We start from the raw sequence: 12,500 nt of genomic DNA, 5'->3' as shown, positions 1-12,500 counted from the left end.
GGTGATTTCATCTCTTTTTTTTTATTTAATCGTCTATCTTCAAGGCTTTAATTGTCAAAAAGTGGATCAGGTGAATTCTTTTTAGTTGAACAGGTATTTGTACATGAAAGTTTTCTTATGGGTCTTTAAGAAAAATGTCCTAAAATTTGCTATATTTTGCAATAGTCTCTTAATACAGAGAGTGCCTCAATTATTACTAATAAGATTTCTAAACGTCAGTAAATCATGATTTTCCCTATAGTAGTTGAGGTTAGAATATTCATCGCCAGTAAAGTCAAATCTGATTTGGAAATCATAAGACACTTTCGATGTGACAATTCCTCGAGACTCAGTCATCAATAATCTGTTCCTTCCCTTCCAGATCACCCTGCTGTGTCTGGCTGCCGTGGCTTTGGCCCGCCCTGACAGGCCCGCCCCTGCTGGTTATGGATACGCCCCACCAACACCAGCATACGCCCCACCTCAGCCATCCTACTCAGCCCCTCAACCATCCTATTCAGCCCCTCAACCATCCTACGAGAAACCTGAGGTAAGGTCTTCCTTTTCGTCTGGTCACGAACTTAAATGTAGTTCACCCATTCTGGAGAGTATTTTTTTAGTTTGGTATATATGAAAATCTTTATTTTACTCAGTAATTGAGGCATATGTGATTCATATGTGTCCATGTTAAAATATAATAAATGTGTAAGAGTTAATATTCACATTATTTTCTCTAGTAAAAGTTAGAATTTTTATTTACAATGATATCTGTATAGCAACATTTCATATATTATAAAAGTATTGTTGAATATTAGTAGTCAAATAAAATCAAAATAGGAAAGCACAGATTCATAAAAAATTAGATTGCATAACAGGTCCTTACACGTTTTGCAGGAGGGTATGCCCTTCGACTTCGAGTACGCCGTCAAGGACGCCTACAAGGGTCTAGACTTCGACCACAACTCTAACTCCGACGGCAAGGTCGTCAACGGTCAGTACCGCGTCCTCCTCCCCGACGGTCGCACTCAGATCGTCACTTACACCGCCGATCACCACAACGGATACCAGGCTGAGGTCACTTACGAGGGCGAGGCCCAATACCCAGAACCCCAGCCCTACAACCCAGCCCCCTCATACTCAGCCCCTGCTCCCGCTTACTCAGCTCCAGCTACGACTTACGAACAACCCAAACCTACATATGGAGCTCCACGAAACTAAAAAACTGACTCATGCCTCGATTAATACCGAAATTATTTATATGTGAATTTAAAAGATTTGATTAATATATTTTGGCAAAATGATTGAAGTTTCAATACTCCTCCTTCTCTTTTTTAAAGTTCCTTTGACAGTTTATGCCGTTGAGATACGACAGCTAGAGGGAGTTTTTAGGTGTTTGACTAACCAAATGGTACTTCATTGGATCCCTCTCTCTGGCTCTCTGGTTACAGCTAAATTTTCCTTTGCCTACAAATACACTGAATAGTCTGGGCTACTCCTTCCACATTCTCCTGTCTTCATAAGCCTGACAATATCGAGATTAGCAAACAATTCTTCTTTGTCCAAGAGGTTAACTACTGCACTGTAATAATTGTTCAGTGGCTACTTTCCTCTTGGTAAGGGTAGAAGAGAATCTTTAGCTATTGTAAGCAGCTCTTCTGGGAGAATGGCACTCCAAAATCAAACCATTGTTCTCTAGTCTTGGGTAGTGCCATAGTCTCTGTACCATAACTCTCTTGCTTGAGGGTACACTCGGCCCCAATGTTCAATCGTTTTTCTCTTCGTATTGTTTTTTTTTTAATTTAAACATGAAACATCTATTTTAGAGCTGTTACTGTTCATAAGATATTTTATCTTAGTTGCACATAAATTAATATTTAGTTCATTTTATTTCTTTATTCCCTGTCCCCACTGGGCAATTTTTCGTGCAAATATATATATGACAAAGTGTGGACTCAAGAAGACCATATTGAAAACTCGCTAAAGATGACAATCATCTTTCAAGCAACATACATTTTTCTGCAGCAAGTAATCATATCAGGACTACATTTCTCTGTTAAAGAAGATCGAAAAAGACTCATAAACATGAAGAAAAATAGTCTGGGTCAGTGAGCGTGGCATGCATGGTCTAGCACGGAAAGACTGGCATAAATAGGGTAATGGCTCTGCCAAAAGAACATAAAACACTGTAAAACAATGACATTTTTAAGATGGTTGGTGTTGGAAATTGGTCTTCCGGTAGATTTCAAATTGTCTGAGTCAAATCTTACATAAGCCTATTCTATAATGCTTAACTGGAGCAATTATTTTTACTGAATAGACTGACTTAATATTCCACATAAACTCACACGAATTGGCATAGATAGAGCATTTATTATCTCCACTGAGAGAGTTGCTACTTTCTTACTTCTAATGAAAGTGAGAAAATAATATGGCTTTAGTGAAAACAAACTCTCTTTGGTAAGTGAATGAAAGAAGATGTAGAATCAATATATTTCAGCAAGGGGAAATCCAAAAAAAACAAAAATCATAGACTGAAAAATATTTTTTTTAAATGGAAATATAGAAGAAATAGAATTGACAAGAGAAAGGTGGAAAGCGTTTTTACAAAACTGATACTTTTAAGGTCATTCTGTTATGCTTGGCAGCTCTGGGTTTTCTTCGGCCTGATATACCCCCTACTTCTAGGCATGGTATGGGTACACGGCTCCTTGATATGCCCCATCTGCTCAAGCTTGCAGTGCCCCTGAACCCACTAAAGAAGCCTCAAAACAATCCTATTCCGTCCCTAAATCATTTTACGAGAAACAATATTAGGTAAGGATGGATACACACACATACACACACACATATATACAGTATATACATACATACATATATATATATATATATATATATATATATATATATTCATATATATATATATATATATATATATATATATACATATATATATATATATACACACACAAAATATGAATACACACAGACACATATAAATATATATATATATATATATATATATATATATATATATATATATTTATATATATATATATATATATATATATATATATATGAAGGCTTATTTGAATATGAAAAACACGTCTAAATGTGCAAAATTTATCATTAATCGAATGCCAAGTAACAAACTACCAATTAGCTACGATGGTGAAGATGAGTTGATTTCAATTCTAAGTACAAAACACCTGAATTCGACAGGTATAAGTACAGAAAAATTGTAATTGACTTTTATCTTTCTTCGTGGCCAAGTGGTTTAGTCACTGTCTATACAAGCTTGCTGACCAGGGTTCGGTTCCCGGCCGGTCACAAGCTCTTGTCTTTGTGTGATTTCGCCTGGGGCTCTGATCCCGAGGTCATTAAGAGAATCCAGACATTAATGTATCAAAAATGTATATGGCTTATTTGAATATGAAAAACACGTCTAAATGTTCAAAATTTATCATTAATCGAATGCAAAGTAACAAACTACCAATTAGCTACGATGGTGAAGATGGGTTGATTTCAATTCTAAGTACAAAACACCTGAATTCGACAGGTATAAGTACAGAAGAATTGTCATTGACTTTTATCTTTCTTCGTGGCCAAGTGGTTTAGTCAGTGTCTATACAAGCTTACCGACCAGGGTTCGATTCCCGGCCAATCACAAGCTCTTGTCTTTGTGTGATTTCGCCTGGGGTTCTGATCCCGAGGTCGTTAAGAGTATCCAGACATTAATGTATCAAAAATATATATGGCTTATTTGAATATGTATGTATGTATATATATTTATATATATACATATAAATATACACACATATATATATATAAATTATATATATATATATATATATATATATATATATATATATATGTGTGTGTGTGTGTGTGTGTGTTTATGTATGTATTTGGGTATATACGTTTCTGTTTGCATAAAGATATCATAAAAAATAAATTATTCTAAAAAAGACACAATCCAGTAAACGCCACAAATGTTCAGCTACTGTTTGAAAGCACTCCATTGCAAAAATCAAAATAATGATAATCTTGTTTGTTCTGAGAGGGAAGAATGAAGTAATACATACACTAAAACTTGAAGTCCTACATATCCTTAGGTGTTGACAATCGTCACTTGACACCCTAAAGGCTTTATCATTAAATATAAAAACTGTCTGTTGATCCATTCATTCCATGTATGACCTTCAGATGGTAAATGATCTAGTTCACTTTCCTTTCGGCTTTTCCATAATATTATTTATTAATCTTGAATATCATTTGCATTAATCAATGAACAGATAGAATTCATCATTAAGAGATTGTAGTGTAATAAATGGACCATTTATTTATGCATTTATTAATTATCATCTTATCGATATTTTTCATTTAAAGTTTTCTCTGTTAAAAGTGCTTCACGATTTTCGATTTGGACGCAACTCATAGTAGCATTAAATCAAGAGTTGCACTAATATCAGGGTCTATAATAATAATGATAATAATAATAATAATAATAATAATAATAATAGAATATATTATAATTAATATAATAATAATAATGATAATTATAAAAACAATAATAATAATAATAATAATATAACATAATTAAAATAATAATAATAATAATAATAATAATAATAATAATAATAATAATAATAAACACTAATCAAGTTAAAGTACTGAACAAAATTCTGAAGGCTTCATTGTGATAAAAAACGAAAAATTCTTTTCAATGCTGATATACTTATCTGAGGGTGAATATTATTATCCGGTTTTAAAATAAAACTAGACCAAAGGCTAAAAACATTACCAGCACTGATATCAAGAAGAGTAAAATAGCAATTAATTCCAAGCAAGAAATTAATTACTTTGCGTGCAGCAACACTCAAAGGAATTGAGTCCCATTGATAATCATCCTCTTTTGAAAAGGAAGTCAAAGGACGTGACCACACGACTGGGTTGTGTCTGAAGGTGTGGCCTTCGAGGTCGTCCGTTGAAGGGCCACTATAAATAGAGCGTCCCTCCGTCTTAGACTACATTCGAACCTGCAACGCCGTCGAGATGTACACCAAGGTGAGCTTCGGGTGCTCGGGCAGGATTTGGCCGTTGCAGGTCATTTCATGGGCAACATTGTGTTAATCAGTTTTTGGGGTGAAGGGTGACAAGATTTTGTCTATAAAAGGAAGATATTACTTCACATGTTTTCATCTCTTTCTTTATCATTTGTCTTTAAGGCTTTAAAAAGGGGAGCGGGTGAATTCTTTTTTTGTTAAAGAGGTATTTGTATATTTTTGTTCTTTTATGGGTCTTTCAGAATAATGTGTCCTAAAAAAGCCAAGTTCTGTAATAGTTTCTTTATATATAGAGTGCCTCAACTTTTAAGTAATAAGATCTCTAAAAGTCAGTAATTACTGATTTTCCCTATAGTAGTTGTGGTTAGGATATTCATCGCCAGTAAAGAAAAATCTAATTTGGAAATCATAAGACGCTTTCAATGTGACAGTTCCTAGATACTAAGTCATCAGATAACTGTTCCTTCCCTTCCAGATCACCCTGCTGTGTTTGGCTGCCGTGGCTTTGGCCCGCCCTGACAGGCCCGCCCCTGCTGGGTATGGATACGCCCCACCAACACCTGCATACGCCCCACCTCAACCATCCTACTCAGCCCCTCAACCATCCTACGAGAAACCTGAGGTAAGGTCTTCCTTTTCGTCAAGTCGTGAACTTATATGTAGTTCACCCATTCTGAAGAGCATTTTTTTTACTTTGGTTTATATGAAAAGGACTTTTTATTTTACTCAGTACTTGAGGCATATGTGATTCATATATGTCTGTTAAAATAGGGTAAATGTGTAAGAGTTAATATTCACATTATTTTCTATGGTAAAAATTAAAATTTTTATTTACAATGATATTTGTGTCGTAACATTTCATGTATTATAAAAGTATTGTTGAATATCATTAGTCAAATAAAATCAAAATAGGAAAGCATAGATTCATAAAAAATGAGATCGCATAATATGTTTTTACATTTGCAGGAGGGGATGCCCTTCGACTTCGAGTACGCCGTCAAGGACGACTACAAGGGTCTCGACTTCGACCACAACTCCAACTCCGACGGCAAGGTCGTCAACGGTCAGTACCGCGTCCTCCTCCCCGACGGTCGCACTCAGATCGTCACTTACACCGCCGATCACCACAACGGATACCAGGCTGAGGTCACTTACGAGGGCGAGGCCCAGTACCCAGAACCCCAGCCCTACAACCCAGCCCCCTCATACTCAGCCCCAGCTCCCGCTTACTCAGCTCCAGCTCCGACTTACGAACAACCCAAACCTACATATGGAGCTCCACGCAACTAATAGACTGACTCTTGTCTCGATTAATACCGAAATTATTTATGTGTGAATTTAAAAAGTTTTGATTAATATATGTTGGCAAAATGATTGAAGTTTCAATACTCCTCCTTCTCTTTTCTAAAGTTCCTCTGACAGCGGTAAGATCAGTTTATGCCGATGAGATATGCCAATAAGAGAGCGTTTTTAGGTTTTGGATTGACCAGAGGGTACTTCATTGGATCCCTTTCTCTGGTTATGGTTCGTTTTTCCTTTGCCTACACATACACCGAATAGTCCAGGCTACTTCTTCCACATTCTGCTGTCTTAATAAACCTGATAACATTGAGATTACCAAAATATTCTTCTTTGCCCGAGAGGTTAACTACTGCACTGCAATAATTATTCAGTGACTACTTTCCTTGGAATTCTGTAAGTCGGAAGAAAGACCTTGTCCGAGGTCACTTGTACTTTCAGGATGACCCAGCAAATAATCATCAGTAGCTTTTATTGTTTTATCTATTTATTTTTTTTCTTTCGTTTTTGAATAGTGGGCAGGGGTGGGTTTAAACTTTAAAGCATAATTTGAGCATAACATGTGGTAATTTCTTTTTTGTTCAAAAACAGATGACGTCAGATACATTTTCTTTCAAAGTTAACTTTTCACAATTTAAAAGCAATGCAAAAAATATCCTTACAAAAAGTTAATTGGTAAAAAAAATTCGGAAGAATTTTCAAACATAATAAGCATATCATGAATAATGTAATCATAAATAAATTCATGATGAAAAATCTATATGCAAATTAATATACGGCAGAAAGGGAGGAATCAAGATGACTACATTGAAAACCCACCAAAATAGAAAAACTTTTTCAAACAACTCACGTTTTCCTGCAGTAACTAATCATATCAGCAGAACTGCGTTCCCCAGTTAAATGAAGAGCCAACAAGACTCATAAACACGAAGGAAAATAGTCTGGGTCAGTGGGCGGGGCATGCAAGGCTAAGCGCGGAAAGACTGGCATAAATGGGGTAATGGCTCTGCCAAAAGAACACTGTACCAACCGTGTGTCACACGATAGTACATAGTAACGACATTTCATTTTGTGTATATATTATGCTTGTATCTTTGCTTTCCCCTCGCACTGATAAGAACCTGAAATAACACGTCTGTTTTTCTCACCGTTAACCTCTTAACCGGTGCGGTTTCGGTTGAACCTGAAATTACCTGTTATGTCTTTTGTGCCCCTTTTGCCTCGAGCTTATGTATGTATGTAATAAACTCACTCAGTTGCTTTCATCCTGCCTTTGAGTCACAACCTTCTCTCGGCCCATCACATTGGTGACCTCTGAGTGACTCACTCCCCCCACCGTTACTATGACGCCCTCAAAGCATACCTTCTGCAACAGTACTCGCCGTTGCCAGCCGCCCGTATAGCAAAGCTTTTTCAGCTCTCTCAACAACCGTTTGGGGGACCAAAGGGCTTCGCTCACCCTTGGGGAAATGACCAGTATCACTCGCCTGCAACCTGCCGCAGACGGCTCTCCTCGTGAGGTAAACCTACTTCGTGCCCTTTGGGTAAGCTGTTTCCCCGAACCTGTACGCGCTGCCATACCCGATGTCGATAGTTTACCCATAAAGAACTTGATGACCAAAGCCGACGCCCTTATGGACATCCATTTCACGACCTTCAAGACCTCCATCAACGCCTCCACTTCTGACGAAGAGGACACCTATTCAACGTCAACCGAAGCTGACGTGAATGCCGTAGGACACACATGCCTATGAATGCTGTAGGACACACACGCCTATGAATGCCGTAGGATACACACGCCTATGAATGCCGTAGGACACACACACCTATGAATGACGTATGATACACACGCCTATGAATGCCGTATGACACACACGCCTACCCCGTGACGAGCTGGAACGGTAACAAAGCCACCCATCATCCACCACTCGCTCGCGCCCCAACCAATGACTTCTACAGCAACTCAATGCCGTCCATTGGCCGCAGTTTTGCTATTACCACTCCAGATCAGGGCGCCCTATTTAACATGTACAGTATGGCATTTTTAGGGGGGGAGCCATGTACCAACAGTGTGTCACACGATCGTACATAGTAACGACATTTTATTTTGTGTATATATTATGCTTGTATCTTTGCTCTCTCCTCGCACTGATAAGAACCTGAAATAACATGTCTGTTTTTCTCACGTTAACTGTTAACTGGTGTGGTGTCGGTTAAACATCAAATTGCCTGTTATGTCTTTTGTGCCCTTTTTGCCTGGAGTTTATGTAAATAAAAAAATGGATGTTCTGTAATAGACTCACTCAGTTGCTTTCATCCTGCCTTTGAGTCACAACCTTTTCTCGGCTCGTCACAACAGAAAACGCTATGTACAACACTGACATTTTTAAGATGGTGGGTGTTTGAAATTGGTCTTCCAGTACATTTCGAGTTGTCCGAGTCAAGCCTTACATATTTTGTAATGCTTGACTGGAACTATAGATTTACTGTATAGATTGACTAAATATTCTACAAAAACTCACTCGAATTGGCATTAATAAAGGATGTATTACTTCCACTTATAGAATTGCTACTTTCTCACTTCTAATGAAAGTGAGATATTAATTTGGCTTGTGTGAAAGCAAACTTATTTGGTATCTGAATGAAAGGGGATAGAATCAATCTATTTCAGTAAAAAAAAAAAAAAAAAATGGAGTTCTGCTCTGACAACAGAAAGGTGGATAACATTTTTACGAAAGTGTTACTTTTTAGGTCAATCTGTTATGCTTGGCAGCTCTGGCTTCCCTTCGGCCTGATATGCCCACTACTTCAGCGCTGGGTACTCGGCTACTTAAGGGGGAACTTAATACGCTCCACTTGCCCTAGCTTATAGTACCCCATAAAGAACTTATGAAGCCCCAAAACAATACGATTCGGCCCCTCAACCATTTTACGAGAAAAAGATGAAGTAAGGATACATACACACACACACATATACATATATATATATATATATATATATACATATATATATATATATATATATATATATATATATATATACACACATATATATATGTATGCATATATATACACACACACACATATATATATATATATATATATATATATATATATATATATATGATGCAGACATAGTTACGGTTACTAATACTTACACAAACATATATAAACACACACACATACACACACACACACACATATATATATATATATATATATATATATATATATATATACATATACATGTATATATACACACAGGCATATATATATACGTTCATATATATATATATATATATATATATATATATATATATGTATATATATATGTGTGTGTGCCTGTTTGCATGAAGATATAATAAAGAATAAATTATACCAAAGTAGACACACAATCTAGTAAACCACACAAATGCTCAGCTACTCTTCGAAAGCACTCCATTGCAAAAATCAAAATAATGATAATCTTGTTTGTTCTGGGAACGAAGAATGAAGTAATACAAAAACTAAAACTAGAAGTCCGACACATTCTTATGAAATGACAATCGACTCTTGACACCATAAAGGCTCTATCAATAAGATCAGAAATGTCTGTTGATTCATTCATTCCATGTATGACCTTCAGATGGTAAGTGATCTAGTTCACTTTCCTTTCGGCTTCTCCATAATATTATTTATTAATCTTGAATATCATTAGCATTCTTTAATGAACGGCTAGAAAAGATCATTAAGAGATTGCAGTGTATTAAACGGATCATTTATTTACGCATTTATTAATTACCATCTTATCGATATTTTTCATGTAAAGCTTTGTCTGTTAACAATGCTTCATGATTTTACATTTGGGCACATCTCATTGTAGCATTGAATCAAGAGTAGTACTAATATCAGGATCTATAAAGATAATAATAATAATAATAATAATAATAATAATAATAATAATAATAATAATATTAATAATAATAATAATAATGATAATAATAAAAACAATAATAATAATAATGATAATAACAATAATGATAATGATATAATATAATTAAAATAATAATAATAATAATGATAATAATAATAACAAAAATAATGATAATAATAATAAAAATAAGAAGAAGAAGAAGAAGAAGAAGAAGAAGAAGAAGAAGAAGAAGAAGAAAGTCGTGATAATCATTAACTGTAATTAGTATGTAGTAATATTTGTTTTATTATGTGGAATAGTTTAGTAATTAGTAAAGAATTGCTTTGAAAAATATTGTTACTGTTTAGTAATATGTGAATTATTATATCATTACCATGCAATATGATAATCCAGCTGAGGCAAAAAAATCAAGACAATCAGAAAAAAAAGTCATAATTAATTCAAGATAAAATTCAACAGGGTTTCCCGTATTCCCCTTTTCTAATAATAATAATAATAATAATAATAATAATAATAATAATAATAATAATAAAAACATGAACACTATTCAAGTAAAAGTACTGAATAAAAACTCTGACCAGAAAAGGAAGTCCTATTTCGAAAAGAATAGTGAAAAGCCTCATTGTGATGAGAAAAAAAAAATATTCTTTCAATGCTCATATACTTTGCTGAGGGTAAATATTTTTATCCGGTTTAATAATAAAGCTAGACCTAAAACTAAAAGCATTCCCAGCACTGATATCAAGAGGAGTAAAATAGCAATTAATTCCAAGTAAGAACTTAATTACTTTGCGTGCACGCAACACTCAAAGGAATTGAGTCCCATTGATATTCATCTTCTTTGAAAAGGAAGTCAAAGGACGTGACCACACGACTGGGTTGTGTCTGAAGGCGTGGCCTTCGAGGTCGTCCGTGGAAGGGCTGCTATAAATAGAGCATCCCTCCGTCTCGGACTACATTCAAACCTGGAACGCCGTCGACATGTACACCAAGGTGAGCTTCGGGTGCCCGAGCTGGATTTGGACGTTGCAGGTCATTTCATTTGCAACATTGTGTTAATCAGTTTTTGGGGCGAAAGGGGACCAGATCTTGTTTATAAAAGGGAAAGCTTTATATTTTGATGATTTCATCTCTTATTTTTCTGATCATTTATCTGTAAGGTTTTAATTGATAAAAATCAGATCGGGTGAATTCTTTTTATGGGTCTTTAGGAATACTGTATTCTAAAATATGCCAAGTTTTGCAATAGCCTCTGAATACATAGAGTGCCTCAATTATTACTAATAATATTTCTAAAAGTTAGTAATTCATGGTTTTCCCTAAAGTAGTTGTGCTTTGGATATTCAAAGTTAAATCTGATTCGAAAACCACAAGACACTTTCAATGTGACAATTCCTAGATCCTCAGTCATCAATAATCCGTTCGTTCCCTTCAAGATCCTCCTGCTGTGTTTGGCTGCCGTGGCTTTGGCCCGCCCTGAAAGGCCCGCCCCTGCTGGGTATGGATACGCCCCACCAACACCAGCATATGCCCCACCTCAGCCATCCTACTCTGCTCCTCAACCATCCTATTCAGCCCCTCAACCATCCTACGAGAAACCTGAGGTAAGGTCTTCCTTTTCGTCTAGTCATAAACTTAGATGTAGTTCACCCATTCTGGAGAGTAAAGTATTACTTTACTTTGGTATATATGAAAAGGACTTTTTATTTTACTCCGTACTTGAGGCATATGTGATTCATATGTGTCTATGTAAAAATACAATAAATGTGTAAGAGTTAATATTCACATTTTTTTTTTCTCTGGTAAGAATTAAGATTTTTATTTACATTGATATCTGTGCCGTAACATTTCATATATGTTAATGATGAATATCATTAGTCAAATAAAATCAAAATATGAAAGCACAGATTCATAAAAAATGATCACGAATAACATATTCTTACACATTTTGCAGGAGGGTATGCCCTTCGACTTCGAGTACGCCGTCAAGGACGCCTACAAGGGTCTCGACTTCGACCATAAATCCAACTCCGACGGCAAGGTCGTCAACGGTCAGTACCGCGTCCTCCTCCCCGACGGTCGCACTCAGATCGTCACTTACACCGCCGATCACCACAACGGATACCAGGCTGAGGTCACTTACGAGGGCGAGGCCCAGTACCCAGAACCCCAGCCCTACAAGCCAGCCCCCTCATACTCAGCCCCAGCTCCCGCTTACTCAGCCCCAGCTCCGACTTACGAACAAC

The 12,500-nt window shown here is 36.1% G+C and overlaps 3 protein-coding genes and 1 long non-coding RNA gene across 4 annotated transcripts in view; 3 read left to right on the top strand and 1 right to left on the bottom strand.

The window, feature by feature from the left end:
* Positions 1-2,793, top strand: part of LOC137658006 (cuticle protein 18.6-like) — a 4,269-nt gene extending 1,476 nt beyond the window's left edge. The window contains exons 3-5 of the mRNA XM_068392723.1: positions 300-529; positions 874-1,187; positions 2,694-2,793. Of these exons, the coding sequence (XP_068248824.1) occupies positions 300-529; positions 874-1,187; positions 2,694-2,793 (644 nt within the window). The remainder of the gene's footprint in view (positions 1-299; positions 530-873; positions 1,188-2,693) is intronic.
* LOC137657666 (uncharacterized) overlaps positions 1-12,500 on the bottom strand; it is a 415,410-nt gene that overhangs the window by 39,006 nt on the left and 363,904 nt on the right. The window lies entirely within an intron of this gene.
* On the top strand, positions 5,013-6,416 carry LOC137657661 (cuticle protein 7-like). Its single transcript, XM_068392061.1, has 3 exons — positions 5,013-5,043; positions 5,518-5,664; positions 6,009-6,416. Exons 1-3 carry the CDS (start codon positions 5,032-5,034, stop codon positions 6,330-6,332), a joined length of 483 nt encoding a protein of 160 aa, XP_068248162.1. The 5' UTR covers positions 5,013-5,031; the 3' UTR covers positions 6,333-6,416.
* The window catches only part of LOC137657664 (cuticle protein 19-like), a 401-nt gene continuing 115 nt past the window's right edge, over positions 12,215-12,500 (top strand). The window contains exon 1 of the mRNA XM_068392065.1: positions 12,215-12,500. This exon is cut by the window's right edge and continues 115 nt beyond it. Coding sequence (XP_068248166.1) covers positions 12,215-12,500 — 286 coding nt within the window.

Source organism: Palaemon carinicauda, chromosome 18 (genome assembly GCF_036898095.1).
Source record: "Palaemon carinicauda isolate YSFRI2023 chromosome 18, ASM3689809v2, whole genome shotgun sequence".
In the NCBI taxonomy this organism is placed as follows: Eukaryota; Metazoa; Arthropoda; class Malacostraca; order Decapoda; family Palaemonidae; genus Palaemon; species Palaemon carinicauda.
The sequence above is the reverse complement of the archived record's forward strand: the minus strand, read 5'-3'. Positions and strand labels throughout refer to the sequence as shown.

What these genes read in the sequence shown, in the direction of transcription:
- LOC137657661 (XM_068392061.1), top strand. An exon ending in CATCCTACGAGAAACCTGAG is followed by an intron (nt 5,665 to 6,008) that starts GTAAGGTCTTCC and finishes TTACATTTGCAG; the next exon opens with GAGGGGATGCCCTTCGACTT.